Genomic DNA, 21,878 nt, shown 5'->3' on the forward strand with positions numbered 1-21,878 from the left:
AGCTAAAAAGGGGTAAAAAATTATTAATAAAATAAGTTCAGGGGGATAATAGGACCTTAATATAGTATAAGTGTGTCTCTGAGTTTTCGGGCATAGGTTGAGGGGGTACTTGGGCATTATCCCTAATGATAAATAAGAACTTGCTAATATTTAAAGTCATTATTTTAAAATTCACAATTTTAAACTTCAACACACATTTTGAAGTTGATTCACATTATCTAAGTGGGATAATATAAATATCTCTAAATAGACTCAATTAATAGAGAAAAAGGGTAGGTGGGAGTAGAGGAGGATGTAAAAGTTAGGTTACAAACTTGGTTAAATATTAAATTTAAAATTTCAGTTACTAATATTTAAAGTCATTATTTTAAAAATCCGAATTATAAATGAAAATTTTGATTTTGTAGTAAGTGAAATGGAATAATTATTTTTTTTGCGAAAATTACAACCATTAACATGAACTTCATCAACATTTTCTCTAGTCAACTAGATATAATTAATGTTTTTCAATAAAAAATTTAGTAAAAATAATTTTTTACCTTATAAAAATAAAAATAAAATCTATGTACATTTTCTTATTTCTCGAATCCTATTTATGAAAATTTGATAATTGAGTGGAATCCACTAATCATTCATATATAGATAGTGGTGCAATATTATACTATTTAATGGAGTGTTATAATGATCTAAACTATTTTTGGTATAGGCATTTTTATAAATAGTATATATTCACTTTGTTAGGCTAAGATTTATGTTCTCCTTTTGTGTGATTAGTGATTTTTGGTATATATACCAATTGAGATTACATTTGGAAGTGTGGTTAATAACAAAAGTTTCTAAATAATATATGTCAGCTAGTAATCAAGAAGGGGAATAAAATTATGTGGAAAAATTAAAGAAAATCCTATGTTTAACGTTGAATTACCTTTTCTTATCATCTTTCATCTATTTATAAAAAAAATTAAGATTTTTTTTAAAAAATGTTCAGATGGCTTGGTGAAAAGATGATATTTAAATATTTCAATGTAAAGATGTGAGAGATTGATAAGAGTGGACTTGAAAGAGATAGTGATAAGTCGAAGATGTATTCAGTTGAAGTGATTAGATAATATGTACATATTTACAGTTTATCGATGACATGACCTTAGATGACAAAAAATTGAGGCAAATCTAGCTCTCCGACGAGCTAGAAAAGATATGAAGATCAAGGATTATGATAGATGATAAGTAGATAGTGGAGCGTTGTATGGCAATATATATTATAATTTTTACTCTCCAACTATATATCTTATTCTTCAACTTACTTTTTCTCGGGTTATATGTTATCAACATCAGATCTCACTAATAAGTTTACATCATATATATTATTATTATTGGAGTCTGCTAAAGAAAAGAAAAATCCTCAATGAATTTATTTGCATTCAACCTAGGGGGGGAAATCCCATGATCTTACCAAATAACTTTTTTTTTCTTTTCTTATTATCTTATCCTATTTATTTAATTATTTCATTTTGTACCTGTGTTTTTTAAAAAATCAATTATGCTCTAAGACTTTCATTATGCTTCCAGTTTGAGCAACAATGGAAAGATTAGTCTTTAATTGCTTTGATTAACCAGCTGGAAGATGCTCTAATTAGAGGATATAGAAAAATATTGCAAAGTTTTCATTGATAGTGGGATTCGAATTCATAACATGTGTAGAAAATATTTATATCGTCATTTCTTATCATTATATGGTTAATAGTTCACATGTTAATATACATATATAATTATTCAATTTTTTAATACAAATACAGGATCTACGAAAAAGTTAATAAAACCCACGAATCCCACCTAACTCTGTATCTGTGTGCAAATAGATTCTTTTTCTCCAGATATAAGTTTATATTTCATATGATAATATTTCACAAATTATATTTCTTGTTCAGTTGTTCCTAAAAAAGTTATGTCCTGCTAGACATAAATTTGAATTATTAAGAATAAAAGCTAAAGACTAGCTCATTTAAAGAATAAATTATGCAATTAAATACATACATAGAGGTATTAACTACACGAGTTGAATTGAATTTGATAGATCAAAATGTTTTAAGTTAATAAAAAATAATTAACATATCTAAAACTCATACTTCTAGTTAAAATTATACATATATTATTTATATTAGTTAGTTGTTGTGTATATATTAATTATGCACATGATCCCAAAAAACATATAAGAGAAACAGGTTATATTTTTGCTTTAAGTCAAAGTTAAAGTTACTAGTCAACCAAAAGGAACTAAAGATGAAATTGAATTGACAAATCTGATTATACAAAGAAAAAAGAAAAAAAAATTGGCACTTGAATGGGTCATTAATTTGGGCCAAAGTAATGGACTATTTTGTGCTGGTTAGACTAAATGGGCTGTGTCCAAACTAAAGCCCATATCCAACCCATTAAAATCTAAGTGGATTGGGCGGGTCAAACGGGTTTGGGCTTTGGACAAAAGTTGCCAACCCTAGTATAGAATAGTGCAGGATTGAAGTTATAGTGTGGAGTACATTCTTGTAAACTTCATGCATGTCGAGTCGGTCCATGTGAACGATCCATGAGGATGGATATTGATGTTTTTATAGGTGTAACTCTTTATGATTCCGTATTTACTATAGGAACTTTGTTATCAACAGTGAAGTTTTGCACCGTCTTTTTTTTGTTTACTATTCGATGTTTGGATCCCATATTGAATTTCTGATTAAATTCGAATCACGCGCTGCATGACCTATTCGGAGGTGACACTCTTAACAAAATTTTCTCCATGCCAGGGGTCAAACTTGAGACCTTGATTAAGGGTGAGACACTCCCAGCAGTGCACCACAAACCAGGTTGGTCACCGTTTTTCATTTCTATGTATTACGCCATAACATGTACTTTTTTTAGTTGCGTTCATGTCCTTTGGAATTATTTGGTAGCTGGTAAGAGTTATGTATGTATTAATAAGTGTCATGACACTTCTTCTTTGCTTAGTAGATTCATCCCCCATATAATGTTAAAAGTGAAGATTAAATAACGTAATAAATCATATGATTACAAAGTATTATTATATATGTAGTTGAGTCTTAAGAATGTGCTTACCATGTGAAAATGAGATAAGAGAAATATCACATATATGTAATATGATTATTCATTTTTGTAGCAAATAAATCACTATATCGCATCGATCATTCACAAAAACTTGTCTATTGCTCTTTTATGAATTATATATTCAATTTTTTTAATCATAATATTAATATTATTTTACAACAAAATGTATATTAAAAATTTCTATATACATGTGCAACACATATATTAACACACATATCAAAATACTAATAATAAAATCAATAAAAATAAATAAAGAAATTAAAAAGGGAGAACTAATCTCATACTTGATAAGTGGTAATCAAATAAGAAAAAATTAGTAAACTAGTCAAAATAAATAACATATTTAGTAAAAATATTCATACTTTATAAATATTAGCAATAATGTCAAAAATGTCATTATTTTAAGAAATTTATGTGTCCCAATTTTCTTCCTATTTTATCTCTCTTTTTAAATTAATTCTATATATCTTTTTTTAAAAAAAAAAAATCATTCTCTCTCATATTTATCTTTTCAAATTGTTAATTCTCTCTCCCATTTAATTTTTTTCTCTCTCATGGTTATTTTTTTTTATTTTCCTCCAACATTCAAGTTGCAAATATTTTTTTGCCATATATTTTGGTTGTTTTTTTAATTCAAAATTGAATTAACAAGAATCCCTTTGATTAACGTATCTCTAATCTTTATACTATTTTCAAATTTCTTTTCTAATTTTATTTTTGTTTAAATCTTAAAAAAATGTTGTTTGTATTTTTCAATTTTCGTTATGATTTACTCTCCAATGGCTGAATCTAAGAGGCTTACTAGAGTTATTCATCTTAATCAACCGATTTCTGGTGATTTTTCATCCTTTAATTTATTTATTACTTAACAAATAATGTATAATGTATTATCCGCTGCTAAAATGAGGGAAGAAAGAGGGTAAGAACATTTACAAGACTCATTGGTGTGCAAAACCTTCCTCAAATTCAGAACGCAAATGTAGATCTTTGTCTACTCGTGAGGATCTTGAAAAAGACGACGAATATCGGATAGTTGTCGAACAATTTTCTATTAGTTTGTTTTGTATTTATAGTTATTTTTTTTAGAATTTGGTATGCTTTCTTAATTTGTATTCAAATCACTATGTATACTATCAATATTTGTATTTATTAAAAATTTCATATTGCATGGTTTATGAATCTTGTATTTGTCCCTAATTTGTATTCATCCAAATGTATGTCAACTAGTTATTTATTTTATTTATAAGAAGAACAACTTTCTATTAGTTTATTTGTATTCGAATAGAAATACAAATAATAGACATATTGGAATGAATACGACTTAGAAAAGGAAACAAGATTTTGAAAAGAAAAATAAATACACAGTGAAAAATATATACGAATACAAATGTATTTCTTAAGTAGCTATATTTTATTTGACATACATATTGGAATGAATACAAACTAATAAAGGTATGTCAACTGAATTTGACATTTTTTTCTAATTTGTATTTATTTTAAAGGTATGTCAACTAGGTATGTATTTTATTTAAGAATAAGTACACCAAATATTCAATTATTTCTTTTCAATTTTATATTTACTCACTTTTTCACCATACTAATTTTTTTTGTATTTTATATATTATCATACAAAATTCTAAATAAAAACTAGAATAAATAGAAATACAAATAAAATACATATTGAAATGAATACATACAGGATTTTTGAAGAAAAAACAACTATATACGGGAAAAATATATGAAAATACAAATATATTTCTTAAATGACTATATAGATAAATTCGGCATACCTATTGGAATGAATACAAACTAATAAAAAACTATAATAAATATAAATAGAATATATTGGGAATGAATATAATTTTAAAAAGGTAAAAATTCTGGAGAAAAAAAAACAAAATTTAAATTTTATTTGAAAATGTAACTGATGAGAAAATTAAGAATGCTTGCCTTTTTTGAAATATTCCGCCCTTAATTTTCTCTTTTTTGTTATTAAATAATTATATTCTTTAAATAAAAATAAATAATAAAAATGTAAATAATATACATAACAAATTAAAATGACATTTTTACTAAATATTGAAATTGTTGCTAATGAGCCTTCTTAAATGCTAAAATATTAACATTTTGAAAAATTTCCCATCAAATAATTCATTTGTTAGTTTGTGTGCCACTTCATATATTTATCCTACTCGTTATATATACAATGATATGCGTATATACATATATAGTAATATACATATATATATATTTATATACTGTTTCGATCAAAGTGTATAGGTTCCACAACATCCTCTCCTTCCTTAGTAAATTCGTCTTAATTAGCTGAGTTTGTGGTGCAATAATAGGACTGTTTCATCTTTAATCAGATGTCTCACGTTTGAGTTTCGTGTATGAAGAAAATTCTATTGAAAGCGTCACTCACGAATGATCATCTAACGATATGATAAATAATAATTTAAGGGTAAAATTTTTTTATAAATAAAAAGAATTTAATCAAACTTTTTTATGACTTTGTGAAATATTATTTTAGTTAGTAGGAAATTTCCACTACATAACCCACACTATATCTCCGTCAATCAGACTCAACGTGAATAACTTTCAACCGTCCGATCAATTCCTTAATCACTTACGTGTCACTCATCCGTGCAAAGCCACTACTCCATCACTTTCGACCCGACCCGTTTTCCATACAAATAATTAGGTGACCCGAAATCCAATTACTCAAAAAATAGCGACCCTTTTTCACTCTCTCTCACATCAAAACTCCAAAAAGCAGCTCTGTGTGGTTCTCTCACTTTCTCTCTCTATCGTTGTATCATTGGCGTCTCATCCGTTTAGCGATTTTGCCCTTCTTTCTCCTCTTCTATTGATCCAGTTCATCACTGTAAGTCTATCATCAAACTCTAGTTTATTTGTGTACTTTTTGGGATTTTTTAATCAGATCTCTAATTGTTTTTTAGTTGATTTGTGTTTGTGATTTTGTTTTTTGGGGTTTTGGAGATATGGGTTTTTGATTTTGAATTATGGGTTGGTGTAAATTTGGAATCTTTTTTGATTTTGAGGGAAAAAAGAGATTTTTTTGTGGGTTGGTGTGTTTGCATTGGATCGATGGGTTTGATTGATTGGAGAAATGAAGGAAATTGAAAAAAGTTTGATTTTTTTTTGTGGGTATAAGGGTTTGACTTTGTTGGTAGTTGTTTTTAGTTTTGACTTTGATATATGTGTATTGTTTTTGGTTCTTTATGGATTTGGTTGAGTGTTTGTATCTGAGGTGAATTTTTGTTTTGACTGACTTGAGGAATTTGTTTGCAAGTGAAGGGATTGTGTGATTTGAATGGTTTTGTTTTGAATTAATAATTTGGGTTTTGAAGGTAACCATGAGTGACCAAGGAGAAAAGACCTGTCCTCTCTGTGCCGAGGAGATGGATATGACAGATCAGCAGTTGAGGCCTTGCAAGTGTGGCTATCAGGTTTGTAAATCTTCAAGTTCTAGAATAATATTCTTATGATTTTGACTATGTTTTGCTTGAGTAAGTTGAAACCATTTTGTTTTTGTGAAACTGGGTCATTAGAAGAGTAGTCATTGTTATTGGCATGTTGTTTCCATCAAGACATACTTATTAGGAGTGGAGTGGAGTTGCTTTGCTGGTATTCCGGTGATAGCTCTTTATTATTAGACATCTAGTTTTGTCTTGAAAGTGATAGTAGGGTGGAAATGTGTCTAGACCTTAAGCGTATAGTGCACTGTGCGGTTATTAATGGAACTGCAAAATCAAGAAAATTATTAAAAATTATTTGTGTAATCTAAGAAGAAAAATTAATACAACTCACAATTATATGGAGTAAAGGATTGGAAGAACTGCCGTAGCAGCAGTAGTTTTGGTTAATGGAACTTCCTTTTAGTGCCTGCGCTGAAGTGTCTGCTAGGCAAGGTGAAATAATTTCTTTTGCACCTAGCTTCAGACGTTAAGTGCATCTCAAAGGAGTCCATGATAACAACTCTATGAGTAATTTTCTAAACATTTTTGTGAAATTCTCATAATGGTTATTGGAGCTCAGCCTTATAATGTCACTTCTGAAAAAGTTCTTTTATGCAATCCTGGCTTTCTTTGATGAGGAATTGTATAAATCAACCTTGGGAGCTGTCTTGGAGGGTTTGAGGAGATGGGGGTGAAAAATGGATAAATGATGCAACAGGTTTATCCTGTGCATATGCTCTGCTAGGCTGATATTTTCATCTCTAGAGTACTTCTGCGTGTAAGTTTCATATTCATTCATCTCTTTTAGGTTTGTAATCCACGTGATTTAGGTGGAAATTGTTGTGCATATCCACTCTCAATTGGGCAAGAGAGGTTGCTAGAGGGGGGGGGGGGGTTGGTTCCTGATAGAGTACTTGCTTGTCCTTATTTGAACTCTATTATGCATTTAATTTTTGAATACTTACTTAGATGTTCCTATTGGATATGTTTTTTTCTTGGGTAGTTTTTCTATGTAGAAACATCCAGTTTTTCAGTTTTCATTTCCTTTTATCTTGGGAGCCTAAATAAATGATAAAAATGCCTACAGCCCTCCTGCCAAGTTGTCTGGGTTTAATGTTTTCCTTTACATGGTAAGTTTTGGATTAATTACATAAAAGAACCTTGTCTATGTAAAATTTAAACAAATCACGGGCCTAACTGTTGTTTGACCCACTTTTTTTCTTATTTTAACCATAAAAAGGGCATCTTTCCCTATTTATGAATAATTCAATGGTAAGCTTACCATTTTACTTCTATTGTGATATCTATTGTCACAAACTTTTATGGATTGTTTTGGATGACAAGTTTCACTAGTCTTTTTCTTTCTTAAATTTCACACTCAATCAAACAATTACATAAATTGTGATAGAGGGAATAGTAGCTTAAAAGCATGTGATAGTCTAGACAAAAGGAAGCTATACAATATAAGGAAGACCTGTGTAAGAGAAAAAATCATATCTGACTATTTCAAAAAAAGAGAAATAATACTGACTAGAACTTACAAAACAAGTATCGCTACATAACATAAAGGTTGTCAGCAGACAAAATATGAATGCTAGGAATAACTGGTGTCTAGGGGTGTCAAAGAGAAGTTGGAAACTTGTAATAGTTTCTTGGGGAACCATAGTATAAACATCAATGAAGTTGCATCCAAGGGCATGGTGGTAGCCGATAAAACTGGAATCAAGACCATGGTAGAGTTAGGTATTCAGCAAAAAAGATTAGGGGATTTCTGTCAGTTTGACTAAACCTTCAGGTTAAGTTACTAGGTTGTACCTGTACTAGTGGGAGGATGCAAACATTCAATTGGATAGTCTGCAAGCTAGTCAGCTACCACCTTTATTTTTAAAACCTACTATGCATTTGTTTTTTGCTTGGCTAAAGAACACAAATTTTGTGCAGGGATTGGTGGATACTTTTGATAACTTCAATCTAGCTGGTTGAATAGATTAGAAACTCAATTTTTTTGAGGAAAATTTCACATAACATTTTGTTCTTCTGATGGAATTTGAACCAACACCATCATATATTTGGCTCATCCATTTGATTTTATCCCCAGGAGAAAAAGACTCTCATCCATTAACATTTGGGAAATTTGCGCCACTATGCATGTCTAGGCTACTTATTCACTTGTTAGGAGTATGACTCATTGTTTAGCTCTTAGATCATTGAGATAAACTTGCAGCTATTGTGCCCAACGGTGGTGTATGTTGCCACAAGTTGTGTAACAGACATTTGGATTTCCCTTTAAGCACAAGCTAGGAAGGCATTTTCTTCTCTATGCTAATGCTTCTGAGAGTTATAGGCTTGCTTATAGTTGATGCATATGGTGTATTATAACCTGGTACTGTTTGTATTTTCTTCGGCAGTGATGTAGAACTCTTTTTTTTTTGGTGCAGAGAGTTGTAAGCTGAAGCTATATCTTAAATGATTCATATATGTTCTTTGTAGTATCAACTTATAGTTAAAATTTAAGGTGACTCAATTTTTTATTATTTTTTGATGAAGTGTGTTGGGCCACTCAATTAATGCCTGATAAGAGCAAGATAGCCACTCAATTAATCCCCCTAATTGGTGGTCATTCAACACAATTATGAGATTGTAATAGCAGTCTCTTTTTCATCTTTTGATAACTAGATTGTTACAACAGTATTCCTTTCTTTTGATAACCAGATTTTAACAACAGTCTCTTCATTTATGTACCATCTCAGATTACTCAAACTTAGTGTTGTATAGATTATCTTGGATTAGTGTTACTATCCTAAAAAAAAAAGAGATTATCTTGGATTTGCAGAGCATAATAATGATAGGAAATTGAGGAGGCTTAACACCATTATCATGATACATTTTATTATTTGTTTACGTTAGATTATTCATAGTTTCCTTGTCTTCTTCATGTTCTAAGAGAAATAAAGAGAAGTATTCTTAACGCATTGAGTTTTGAATGAGCAACATAGTTATGAAGGGTATAAATACCGTTCAACATTGCAGGGTTAATATTGTCTGTCAACAATTTTGTTTAGAGCTTCTGACTTTTATATTAGTTTAACATAAAATAGATTTATGTTCACTTTTGGCACCTATTTCACTGTAGGTATGCGTTTGGTGTTGGCATCACATAATGGAAATGGCTGAGAAGGATGAGACAGAAGGGCGATGTCCTGCATGCCGCAGTCCATATAATAAGGAAAAGATTGTTGGCACGGCAGCAAATTGTGAAAAGTAGAATATGAATTAATATTTTTGTTGTCAAGGACAAACTCCATAAACAGATTAGTAGGATCTATAATTTCTGCATTCTTCATAGTTTCTTGGTCATCTAACAGGATGGTGAGCTCGGAGAAGAAATTGACATCTCGAAAGGGTAAAAGTAAAACAGCTGATTCGAGAAAGCAACTTAGCAGTGTGCGCGTTGTTCAAAGGAATCTTGTCTACATTGTTGGTTTGCCTCTCAGCTTAGCTGATGAAGATGTACGTACTCTTCAATTTTGGAATCTTTAATACCTCCCTTTATATTCTTGGTTTCAGTTCATTTTAAAATTTTTACTTAGGGATGATGTCCTAGTCCTAGATGCTCGAGACATCTCTATTTATAAAAATGTTATCTAATAAACTGATACAAATTTATCCCCTCAAAGCAGCTTCTGCAGCGGAAAGAATATTTCGCTCAGTATGGGAAGGTTCTGAAGGTGTCTATGTCTCGAACAGCTGCTGGTGCCATTCAACAGTTCACAAATAATACATGCAGTGTGTAAGTATGCTTTTTGATTTAAATTCGTACTGGCTCTCAAGATGCTTCATGTAAAGTAGTAATATTAAGATGCTGTTTAAGTGCCATAGGAAAGAATAGTCAAGGCTTTCTAAGCCTCACAAACAAGCATTAATGGGTGCATGGAGTTGTTTTTGTTCCAAAACACGTCTCTCAATTCTAGAAAAGCCTTTTCTTCGTCATAGGGTTATATATGAAGATGCTCTTAACATGCTGTCCAAAAGAATTCTGCGAGGCTCATTTCATAACTAAGCAATCTATGCCCTGAGTTGTGTTCTTTCGAAGGATGAATGTGTTGAGTTATCTGTGTTCAAAACGTGTTCCTAATTCTGGAAAAACCTTTCTACATCATTCTATGTGATTTCTTATGTTTAAATTGTGTCCAATCATACTTCATGTTTATGACTACAATGATATTCATGTGTTTTAACTTTGGGCTTAGGTCATGTAAATTAATACACACATCTCTCTTCTGCTTCATAGGATTTTTGGCAAGTATTTTAGTGGTATAGTCTTGAAGAGTGTACTTCTCCTCCCCTGGTATTTCGAAGGGATAAATGAGAAGATAATTTTGATTACCTTTTTTTAAAAAGAGATTTATTGTGTATGAGCTTTCGGTTTCCCCGACGCCCACTTCGTTGGATCCTCTTGTTGCGTGGTACTGTGCCAGCCTCCTGGCAATTCCTCAATTTTGCAAAAAATACAATACAACCAGCCCCTTCCCCATACTTTCCTTTTTGATACTTGTACTTCAAAGTTCTTATTTCTCTCACTGAGAAGCTTGCAATTCAAGCAGTTACCCATGGAAGTATTCAACAATTCTTTTTTTCAAGATTTGCCTTTTTATGACTGTTGGATTTCATGATGTTTATTAGGAGTTGACAGTTAGCTAGTATTTGACCATAGATTCCCAAGTACTTTTAGGAAACCAGATTTGAGTGAAGTTTGGATTGAAGATTCAGAATGTGTTTGGCTATAGCTTTTGGAAACATATTTCACTTTTTTTTGAATAACATAAACCTGAGTTATACACAAAAGTTATAAAAAACTAGCAAAGATACCCACAAGCATGGCACAAAATTATCATTTTTATAATGAACTTAGATTATACATTATCCTAAAATATAACACGATATTCTAATAAAAACTACTAATTACACGATTCACTGGGTATGTTGTATACTAATAACACAAGTAACTTCTACAATTCGTCAAATTACAATTAGGATGAAGATTCAGTAGTGAAAATAAATAGTAATGAAAGCACTAACTAGCTATGCTTTACTATAATCTTCCCACATTCTACAAACAATCTCTTCGCAGCGTGCATGCATTTCCTGATCAGATTACCAAAAAAAGGGTAGATTGGAATCAGTTGGGGTCATTAATAGATGGGCTTTTTTATAAATATAAAAGTTTGGGGTAAGTTTTAAAATTTAACCAGTTGGGGTCATTAATAGATGGGCTTTTTTATAAATATAAAAGTTTGGGGTAAGTTTTAAAATATAAGAAGATTTTGCCAAAAAATTGGCCCAAAACACAAATTTTAGTAGATTTTGGAATTTGGTTTTTAAAATTCACTAAAGGTAGACAAATTCAATTGGCTAACCTGGTCCTTAAAATCCTCAAAAAGTGTTCTTTTTTTACATTCAAAAGAAAATCAGTTAGCTATTAAATTTATAAACAAAAAGTCATTTATCTATTTTGCTATCTTTTTCTTACTTTTCTGCTGGGTTCAGATATATTACCTATTCAAAGGAGGAGGAAGCAGTCCGTTGTATTCAGGCTGTACATGGATTTAATTTGGACGGTCGACCTCTAAGGTGTGTGTCTTATCTTTTATGATTTGCAGCGTAGGTCGTTATTTTTTAGTAATCATTTTTACTTTATTGCTGGCAGAGCGTGCTTTGGAACAACAAAATACTGTCATGCTTGGTTGAGGAGTGTGGTATGATTTCCCATTTACTTGTATTTCCATCAGAACATTGATTAGGGGCCATCTTTTGTTTTTTCTGGAACCACAGTAGATTTAATGTCTCTAAAGGAAGAGTTATCTTTTGTCCAGCCCTGCACCAATCCTGATTGTTTATACTTGCATGAGATTGGATCGCAAGAAGATAGCTTTACTAAGGATGAAGTAATATCGGCTTACACAAGGTACCGAGATTTATTTAGTTGGTGGTTTTATTTTTATTGTGGTATTTAAGACTTAAGAGCATGGTTTATGGAACCCGTCTTTTTGAAGTGTTCTAGAATTTTCATCATTGGAATATCAAGTCCTTAAAGTTTAGGAGTATGACTGAGGAAAGAGCAACCATACTTTTGCATCTACTTTGTCTCAATTTTATTTTTGTAAAAACAGTTGGTGGTTAGCGAGTCAATGCTACTTCTAAAAAATCTAATAAACAGGTGCATTTTCAGGCTGTTGCAGGATATGCTTCAACTCTTACTCTGAACACTGATCAGTTGAAAGCAGTTTTTTTCAGTGATCTTGTAATATGTTACTATTGTATATAGCTGTGTCTGGACCAGTGGGACAACCTTGTATTGTCACTCTTCGTGTTATCTTTTCGTTGTATATGGACATTCATTGGATAAATAATTAACTTACATAGTTATTTTAAAGGAGTAGGGTTCAACAAATTACTGGTGCCATTACTAGTATGCAACGGAGATCAGGGAGTGTTTTACCACCACCGGCAGACGATTACTGCAATAACAGCTCTGTTTCTGCAGGGAAACCTTTTAGTAAAACTGCTACAAATGTAAGATTTTCTCATTTGATTTTTTTGTTTTTTTCATGTCTTTTCATTTCCCCTTTCGCACTTCCTACCGTTTTGGGAAATAGGGAATGAAATATCTCTATTTGGAGGTCGAATGGGGAAGTCAGCATCTCAAGAAGAGGGATATGAAGCTCTATTCTTATGATCTACCTCTCGACATTTCCTTACTTACGATTACATTATCGAGATTTTAGGTAGAAAATTGCTGAAGTCTTAAATTTTTTCAATTCTGACTGGAAATGATGCCAGAAGTGTGCCCGTCTTCCCATACTAAATATCTGAAATTTTTATCTTGTCATATGCCTTGCAGAATTCAGCAACCAATGCGAGAGGCTCTCCACCAAATAGCAGCCCTGGTAGATCAGCTGCTCTTCCTGCTGGCGCTTTGTGGTATGCAATTAGGAGACTCACTGTTCTCAGTTATATATGGTTTTTAAAATTTCACAATACAATATATATTTTTATTTTTTCTAGGGGAACGCGTGCACTAAATAACCAACTGCCACTAGCCAGCGCAACAAGTTCTAATGGATTGCCGCCTGCCAGTGCACCAAGTTCTAATGGACTGCCGCCTGCCAGTGCACCAAGTTCTAATGGACTGCCACCTGCCAGTGCACCATGTTCCAATGGACTGCCGGCTGCCAGTGCACCAAGTTCTAGTGGACCTCTTAAACAGAAGGCTGAAATATGTAGTCCACTTCCATGCTCCACAGTTGTTGCCAATAATAGTCAGGTCTTGTCATTGCCTGCCGAAGCAGGAAAGAAAGCTATTCATAGCAAAGAAAGTGGCATTAGTCAAGAGAAACGTAAAATAGACATGTTAGAACCTGTTAAACAGTCTGTAGGAGCAGATGATGCAACCTATAGTTCTGAAAAACCTGATATCGCCATACGTCCTGCTTCTTCATTTATGAGCAGTCAGTTAGATATCACCCCGTCTTTGAAGGACACAGATATACATATGATCACATCATCCAGTGCTACAAATACCTTTGATATTCCTTTGATGTCCAATGGACCTAGTTTACCAAAAGATCCCTATGATGCCACAGATGTTGAGCAGAATGTATTCTCAGATTTTTCATCATTTAGCATTGATAAACAACAAAAGTCACATGCTACCTGTGAAAAATCAGGGGAGCTGTCACCTTCTCAGACGAATGGGAAATCTGTGATTTGTGCAGATGGTGTATTTATCTCAAGACAAACGTCTGATTTGGGACTGGAAACACAGGATCAAGGAATACAAGACACAACTCCTGAAATGGAGGATGATTTGCTATCTTTCAATGCACAGAGACATAGGGACCCCGAAGTAATTTTGGAGAAAAGCCACTCATCAAGTCCTTCCATCTCTTTACACTCTTCAGGGCAGCTCAAGGGTTATTCTTCGCAGTTTGCCAATGGGGTTGGACCTATTAGAGCCAACATGCAAACTTTTGATCAGAGAGCTGATTCAGTATTACAGCCTTCTAGTATTGGAAAACTTTCTAATGGATACCTTGAAAATCCATTCAGTTGTGCGGGTAAATATTTGGGAAGCACTGATGACACTTATTATTTGTCTAGCGAAAGTAAGAGGATGCACATGAATAGGTTTGAAGGTGAAACTGCAACTGCGGATCATAGTTCTGCTGCAGATAGGGGAGAGAACAATATAATATCTAATATTTTGTCTATGGATTTCGATCCATGGAATGAGTCATTAGCCTCTCAGAACTTGGTTAAGTTGTTGGGAGAAACTGCTAAACAACAAGGGTCTAGAGTATCAAACTCAAGAAAAGTACAGAGCAGCCATCAATCAAGGTTCTCTTTTGCAAGGGAGGAAGAACCCATGAATGCATCAGCTGATTCTCGACCATCTTTAAGTTACATTGACAGAAGTTATAGTCATCGCCCTCTTGATCAAGATTTTCAAAATAGCAGAAGTTATCAGCTTGATGGTTTTGGTACTCGCAATGGTTTCTCTCTATTTAATAATCAGGAATCTAATGGTTTTGCCGACAATTATTCTCACCTCTCCTCTAATAAGCAATCAGGTTAGTATATCACTTGTTCTTTTTAATTCTATCCCCCTTATCTGTCTGTTCCTTTTAGTGTTCCAGATTTAGTTTGAGTGCAATTATCCAGAAGAAACAGAAGGTTTGAAGTGCCTAACTTACTGATTTTCTGGTTAATTCCCCAGTGTCGAGATCTCAGATGACTGCGCCTCCAGGGTTTTCAGCACCAAATAGGGCCCCACCCCCAGGCTTTGCATATGAGAAAATGGAACATAATTTTGCCTCTCTCTCTGGTCAGTAACTTTGAACTGTTGGTTTGATTTCTCTACATTATTGGACGTAATCTTGGATGCATCTCAAATCAGTTATTTTGCAGGTACCCACATGCTTGATACCACCTCCTTACTGCGCAATGAATATCCATCAATTGGCAATGTCAACAATGGGGACATTGAGTTTATGGATCCTGCAATTTTGGCAGTTGGTAAAGGCAGGGTTCAAAATGGCCTTAATGGCTCAAGTCTAGACATGTCTCCAAGTTTTCCTCCACAGCCAAGTGGTTTTGAAAATGAGGCAAGACTTCAGTTTCTCATGCAAAGATCTCTCTCTATGCATCAGAATCAGAGATACACTGATAATGGGGATAACTTTTTCAATGATGCTTATGGAATTTCTTCGAGGGTTGTGGAGCAAACTCTGGCCAACAATCTTTCCCCATTTTCACAACTCAATCTTCCCCAGGGTAGGAACTCTGTGATGTCAAATGGCCAGTGGGATGGCTGGAATGGGGTCCCAAGCGGAAATGACATGGGCATGGCTGAACTCCTCCGAAATGAAAGGCTGGGCTATAACAAGCTCTTTAATGGATACGAGGAACCAAAGTTCCGCATGTCCAATTCAGGCGAACTGTATAACAGAACATTCGGGATATAGATGTGCGTCTGGGATTTGTTCAGCTCGTTGAGCAGTTGTGGGAGAAACAGTGAATTAGAAAAATCATGTGTGACTAGCAGACGTGCTTGAGATGATCAAAGATACAATGATGCTGAAATGGTGGTAATAACTCAAGGATAGCTGTGAGGGAATATGATCGATTTGCCTTTCTAGAAGGAATCTTGATCATGACTGTCTGAATACTGCTTTCTGATTGGTGAAGGATGAAATCCTCGAAAACAGGATGTCCATAAACCAACAGGTTAGTGTTTTTCAATCAGCTTCTCAATGGTATGCTTATCTGGAGGTTCTATATTTGTTTCGTAGCACAGGTAAATTCATAAAATAGAAGTTTCTTCTTTATCACAACAGAGACGCACATTGAGAAAACAATCAGTTAATGGAGTATTTGATTAAGAAGAAACCTTTCACAAATTTTACTGCTAATAGCTGGTATTATGCTTGAAATGATGCAACTACCTTGCTTGGAGTCATTGTCTGAAAACTATTTGTTTTCCAAGTTTTACGAGTGATGTGATTCCTGTTCGACTACATCTTTGCGTTTGCATTAATGCCTGTTTGTTTATGACGACATTTTCAGGTGAAAGCTGCTGAGTTCTTCGGGGCTCCACAGTTGTTTAGACAGGAAACCTTGCGTGATTGAGTTGGCAGGCGACGTGGGAATGGAGAATCAGGTTATCACACACATACATTACTTGGAGGCGTTGAGACACACACAGCTCACCTTTCTGAGCTTGCCTGCAATAATGCAAATAGTAAAAGCTGATACAAGTTATAGAAATATATATCTGTTTATACCGAACTTTCTCCCAATTATTCTGGGAAAAAAAAATGAAATTTCTGCGTTAGCGATGAACAAGATTAGTTGTGTTGTGTGTTGCCTGTTATCTTGTTTCTTGACTAAACTGGGTGCGATAAAACGATGGTGTGCTTCTTCTGATTATCTTCATTGTGTGCAAGTAGAGCTGTCAAAATGGGCTTGACCCGACTCAATACAATCTGTAGTACACTTGAGATAAAAGAAAAGACTATTGTAATCCCTTAATTTGCTATCAAACAAACCATGGCATGATAGGATTATACATGAAATTTTATCCTTTTATTTTGTGGGTCCAAAGACATTTGTTCTTTCAATGAGAAAAAATAGAAGTAGTCTTATTTTGTACCTTAAGATGTGGAAACTATTAAGAAACAGTGAAATAATGGAAAACAGATGGCTTTACTATTAACAAATAGTAGATGTCTTCATCTTCACTTATTCTTTTGGACATTCTATGGCTAATTTTTTGGTCTCCTTAAAGGCCATCCCTTAAAAGTCTAACACCCCACCACCCCATTTTAAATTAGGATTAATAAGTGATAATATTAATTAATCTATTCTTTGTTATGTTTAAGAGTTAACTTGATTTGTATAATCTACAAGTAAAGTAAGTAAAAGATGTTGAGAGAAGTTTATATAATATTAGATTGCGAGAGATGTAAATACGCGATATGGATAGTGAAGGTTTATATAGTTCGATTTTTTGTTTGTTTGGGATTGGGATATAATATTTAGTTGTAGTTGCTTACTTTTATATTAGCGATAACTAAAAATGAAAATGGAGGGCATAAAATATTTTGGTTTCAAACTTTAAAAAAAAGTCAAAAAAACATGTAAGTGTAAAATATTATAGCTTTTTGAGTTTCATACTTGAATTCTTGCGAGCGTTCTATCTTAACTATCACCCAAAATTATGTCAAGTGGAATAATAATTTCACTTTGGTAAATCTTAGTGAATTTTTACTTGGTTAAAGATTAAAACTATCATTATAAAAAGAAATTTATTCCAACCGCGATATCCACCATCTTGTTCTCCACTTTTTTAGTCATGATCTGTTTCTATTCCGACATCGATATCTTTAATTTGGAATGGGAGAGTAAGTTTTTACAGAATTCAATAAATGTATTGTGTCAACAAATAAAATCTTTATATATATCATGTCAATATAAATTTTCTAGACAACCGCAACGCTAATCATGGATAGTTCAGATATCAAACTATTTAAACTAAATGACCAAATTTGGAGTACAAAGGAGACTATTCTCCTCATCCCCCTCCATACCCCTCAACAATGGGGTGTCTAATTTAGTGCCACAAATTTTATTATTAATCTATTAGAGGTAGAAGAAAAAAAATCTAAAATGTAAGGCCCACACCAACAAACATAAAACCCCCTAGCCCTTAGCAATACAAAATCTGACCCAAACCCAACAAAAAGTGACTAAAAGGACCCATGGATATGAGCAATTAAAAAAACCACCAAACTTATGGACCTACCATGTGTATGAAAAGCCATATATAGGTCACAGGTCTTTGTCCTCCTATTAATTCAATCATCATAGGTGTGTAGCCAAAAAAAAAATAAAAATAGGTCTATGTTTGAGGAATATAATAACATAGGACAAAAGAACTTCTCAAACCTAAGTGGAGTAAATTAAGAAATTGTAAAATAACATAAAGGCAAGGTAAAAGGAAAGAGCAATTGATAATGTGAGAATAGTAACCAACGGAGTCATAGTGGAGTGACAAATACTCCTTTATTTCAACTTTGAGTTCATCTGAATACGGAGTCACATTCGTTAGAAAATGTTTTACCATCAATATGGGACTTTCCGATGCGGTTACAGATTTAGTTGAACTCTAATGTGAGTATCGAACATCGAACTGAGAAAAAAAAAAGGAAGATAATGTGAGAATAGTGTAAAGTATATATGCATTGCATTTCATATGTAAAGTTGAGAAATGACCAAATTTATATGGTACATGTTAGGAGGATCTTTTTACTTTGAACCACTTGTAATGTACTTGCTACTAATATTTATTTGCTCCTTTAATTCAAATCATACACTATTTGTCATGCTGAAAAAGTTATTTATACCCACTATTGTACAAATCAATTAATACATGAAAGATGTTTGATGATAACAAGTAAATTCTTAGAAAATAAATGCATAAATACCTTTGAACTATGACTGTTTTTATGTGTTATCAATTTGTGAAGATTGAAAGCTAAGATTTTCTTATTTAAAAAAGGATAGAGATAAAATTTACGTAGTATATCCACTTATTATATGATTGAAGGAGTTGTTGATATGTGTACGATGATGGAAGAAGGTTGTCAAAGGAAAGAGAATTATTCACGATGTTTCGAACCATGCGCTACTTATCTTAAAGGGATTTCTCAATTAAAGAAAATGAATAAAAAAGAATTTGTTTACGAATACATGAACCAAACATAAGAAAACACAAAAAAAGAAATAAGTATACATAGAGGAGAAAATAATTTAAATTTAAGTTGAAGATAAACATACAACTTTAATTTATTTAAGGCCTCGTTTGTCAAAATAGTTTTATTTCAAATTATATTTTAAAATATTATTTTTAAAAATAATTTTTTTAAAAGAAAATAAGAAGACAAGAATTGAGATAAGGGAAAAAGGCAGATTTATTATGTTCCCTTCAATCATTTGTAAAATATTTAATTTTATGATAAATATACGTGTCATCTCCCTCTCCAATTCTTTTTCTCTTTTCTATCTTTTTTTTTTTTTTTCAGAAATTAGTTTGGGTTGTTGACAATATACTTTTGAAATGTCCTATCTGACATGTACAACTTTTTTACCTAGTGTAATTATTTTTTTTGCATGCATATATTATACAATATGCTTTGGATACCTTGCTAAAAAAAAGTACAACACTAAAATAAAATTAGGCTTAAAATGAGAAAATATATCACATTATATTGTCATAAAATTGATTGCTAGGTCATAAGGAATTTAACTTTAAATTTGAGTTAAGGGTGTGACAAAAATAACCTTTTTATATTCTTAAAATAAGAGTAAGATTGTGTATATATGACCCTTCTCAAATGGATAACAAAATTGCTTGCTAGGTCACAAGGAATTTAACATTAAATTTGAGTTAAGGGTCTAACAGATATAACGTTTTTATTTTATTAAAATACGAGTAAGATTGTGTACGTATGATTTTTTTCAAATCTTTCGATGTGGGATTATCCACTGGATATGCTATTATTATTAAATATATTCTCCTTTTTATAAGCACGTGTTTGGTACGAAAAAAATATTTTTAATTTTTTTTTTATGTTTGATTGGTAATAAAATAAATTTTCTTAAAAAAAAACAAGTTCCTCGAAAATGAGGAAATGACTTTAATTCCTAATAAAACCAAGGAAAACAAGTTTCGATATGGCATTCTAAGTTTATTATCTCTTTTTTCCACACACCCAACACCCCCAATCCTGAACCATCACTCTCCATCCCATCTCAGTATCATAGTCTTTTGATAAATTACATATAAATATTTTAAATGATATATTTTGCTTAAATATTCGACATTAAAAAATAAGTAAGAAATTCACTTACTATTTTTTAAAAAGAACATTTTTGATCAAAAACATTTTCTATCATACCAAACACATGAAGTGAACAGTTTCTGAGAACAAGTTTTAGGTTGAACACAAGAATGACCAAAATTGTAGTGGACTGGTACATTACTCCATTATTAATCAGATATTTTACATTCGAGTCTTCTGGATGTAATTTCTCTAGTAGAGAGTATTTTACGTTCCTAAGCGAAAATTTCGATACAAATATGATTTAATCGAATACCAAACTCTAAATATAAGTGGAAAAATTATTTTTCCTCAAAAGCTCCTCGTGAGAGTGCTTTCTCTTTAATAGATCTTATACATTATAAATTTTAATTAATCAGATCGATATATTCAAAATATATATACTAGGTAATTAATAATATATAAAAAACACGTGGCATTTGTGTTTGAAAAGATACTAAACATGTCAAGACAATGAAAGTAGTCCCTAGGAAAATAGGGTACTATTATGTTGTCATTTCATAGACAATTAAAGTAGGTCATATAATGAGGAAAGTGGGACACTTACTTGAGATTTTTTCCTTTGTGAGTGAATATTTGTTCAAATAATTTATTTTTGAAATTTAAATTTATTTGCAAATATAAACTTTTCATTTCTCTTTGTTTATAATAAGCAATGAAAAGACTCAACCAAGGAAAAACAAGCTAGAAGCATTTAATGGAAGATTGACAACTCTCAATAATTGCCTAAAAAGACAAATACCATGATGTGAAACTAGGAAAAATAATGGTGTGATTGTTCAATATGTAATAATAATTTTTATAGCCAAAACAATTATATATTCAATTGCTATTTAAGTGTGGGGGGGGGGGGGGGGGGGGGGAGTGGATTAGGTCCCAACATAAATGATTGTGTTGCTCTACTCTGGTAATGATAAATGGTCATTTGATTCGCAGATTAAATTATTCGAAGATTATAGTCATGAGATTATAATTTTTGGATTAATTTATCCCACCTGAAAGATGAGATAAAATAATCCAAGTTTGATGGAATAAGGTGGGAAACCAAGTCCTTCGGGATGACTTAATAGGTTTGGAGGGTGGTCATCCACACGGATAATCCCAGATTGATCACTCTCAATGATGCCTTTTGAGTCGAATCTATCACATAGAGCGTGTTTAATGCAGTTTACATTCTGTCCCCTGCGTGGTTTGCAGGTTATTACACAGTTGAAAAAGGAAGGGGGGGGGGGGGGGAGGTTACCCAGTGTTAACCCAAAGGACTCACAATCCTAAACAAATGTATATAGACTATCGTCAATTGAACAAGGTCACTATG

The 21,878-nt window shown here is 32.4% G+C and overlaps 1 protein-coding gene across 4 annotated transcripts; it reads left to right on the forward strand.

Moving 5' to 3' along the window:
* Nucleotides 1-5,845: 5,845 nt before the first annotated feature.
* LOC101252746 (endochitinase A-like) lies at nt 5,846-17,246 on the forward strand. Of its 4 annotated transcripts, none has more exons than XM_004251231.5 (14): nt 5,846-6,004; nt 6,492-6,590; nt 9,733-9,860; nt 9,965-10,109; nt 10,280-10,389; nt 12,147-12,230; nt 12,307-12,355; nt 12,473-12,564; nt 13,034-13,172; nt 13,501-13,580; nt 13,665-15,229; nt 15,376-15,483; nt 15,567-16,385; nt 16,725-17,246. In XM_004251231.5, the coding sequence occupies exons 2-13, from the start codon at nt 6,498-6,500 to the stop codon at nt 16,121-16,123; spliced, it is 3,150 nt and encodes a 1,049-aa protein (XP_004251279.2). In that variant the 5' UTR covers nt 5,846-6,004; nt 6,492-6,497; the 3' UTR covers nt 16,124-16,385; nt 16,725-17,246. The 4 variants fall into 4 exon arrangements, with proteins under 4 accessions (XP_004251279.2, XP_010313527.2, XP_010313528.2 ...); XM_010315225.4 differs by having other exon boundaries at nt 13,040-13,172; XM_010315226.4 differs by having other exon boundaries at nt 5,895-6,004; nt 6,492-7,377.
* The last annotated feature ends 4,632 nt before the right edge of the window (nt 17,247-21,878 follow it).

The sequence above is a fragment of the Solanum lycopersicum genome, chromosome 11 (assembly GCF_036512215.1).
Source record: "Solanum lycopersicum chromosome 11, SLM_r2.1".
NCBI classification, from domain to species: Eukaryota; Viridiplantae; Streptophyta; class Magnoliopsida; order Solanales; family Solanaceae; genus Solanum; species Solanum lycopersicum.

Bases quoted from the DNA above. Each gene is read 5' to 3' on its own strand.
- LOC101252746 (XM_004251231.5), top strand. From the start codon at position 6,498: ATGAGTGACCAAGGAGAAAAGACCTGTCCTCTCTGTGCCGAGGAGATG. The intron at 6,591-9,732 runs GTTTGTAAATCT...ATTTCACTGTAG, and splicing joins CTTGCAAGTGTGGCTATCAG to GTATGCGTTTGGTGTTGGCA. The intron at 9,861-9,964 runs GTAGAATATGAA...GTCATCTAACAG, and splicing joins ACGGCAGCAAATTGTGAAAA to GATGGTGAGCTCGGAGAAGA.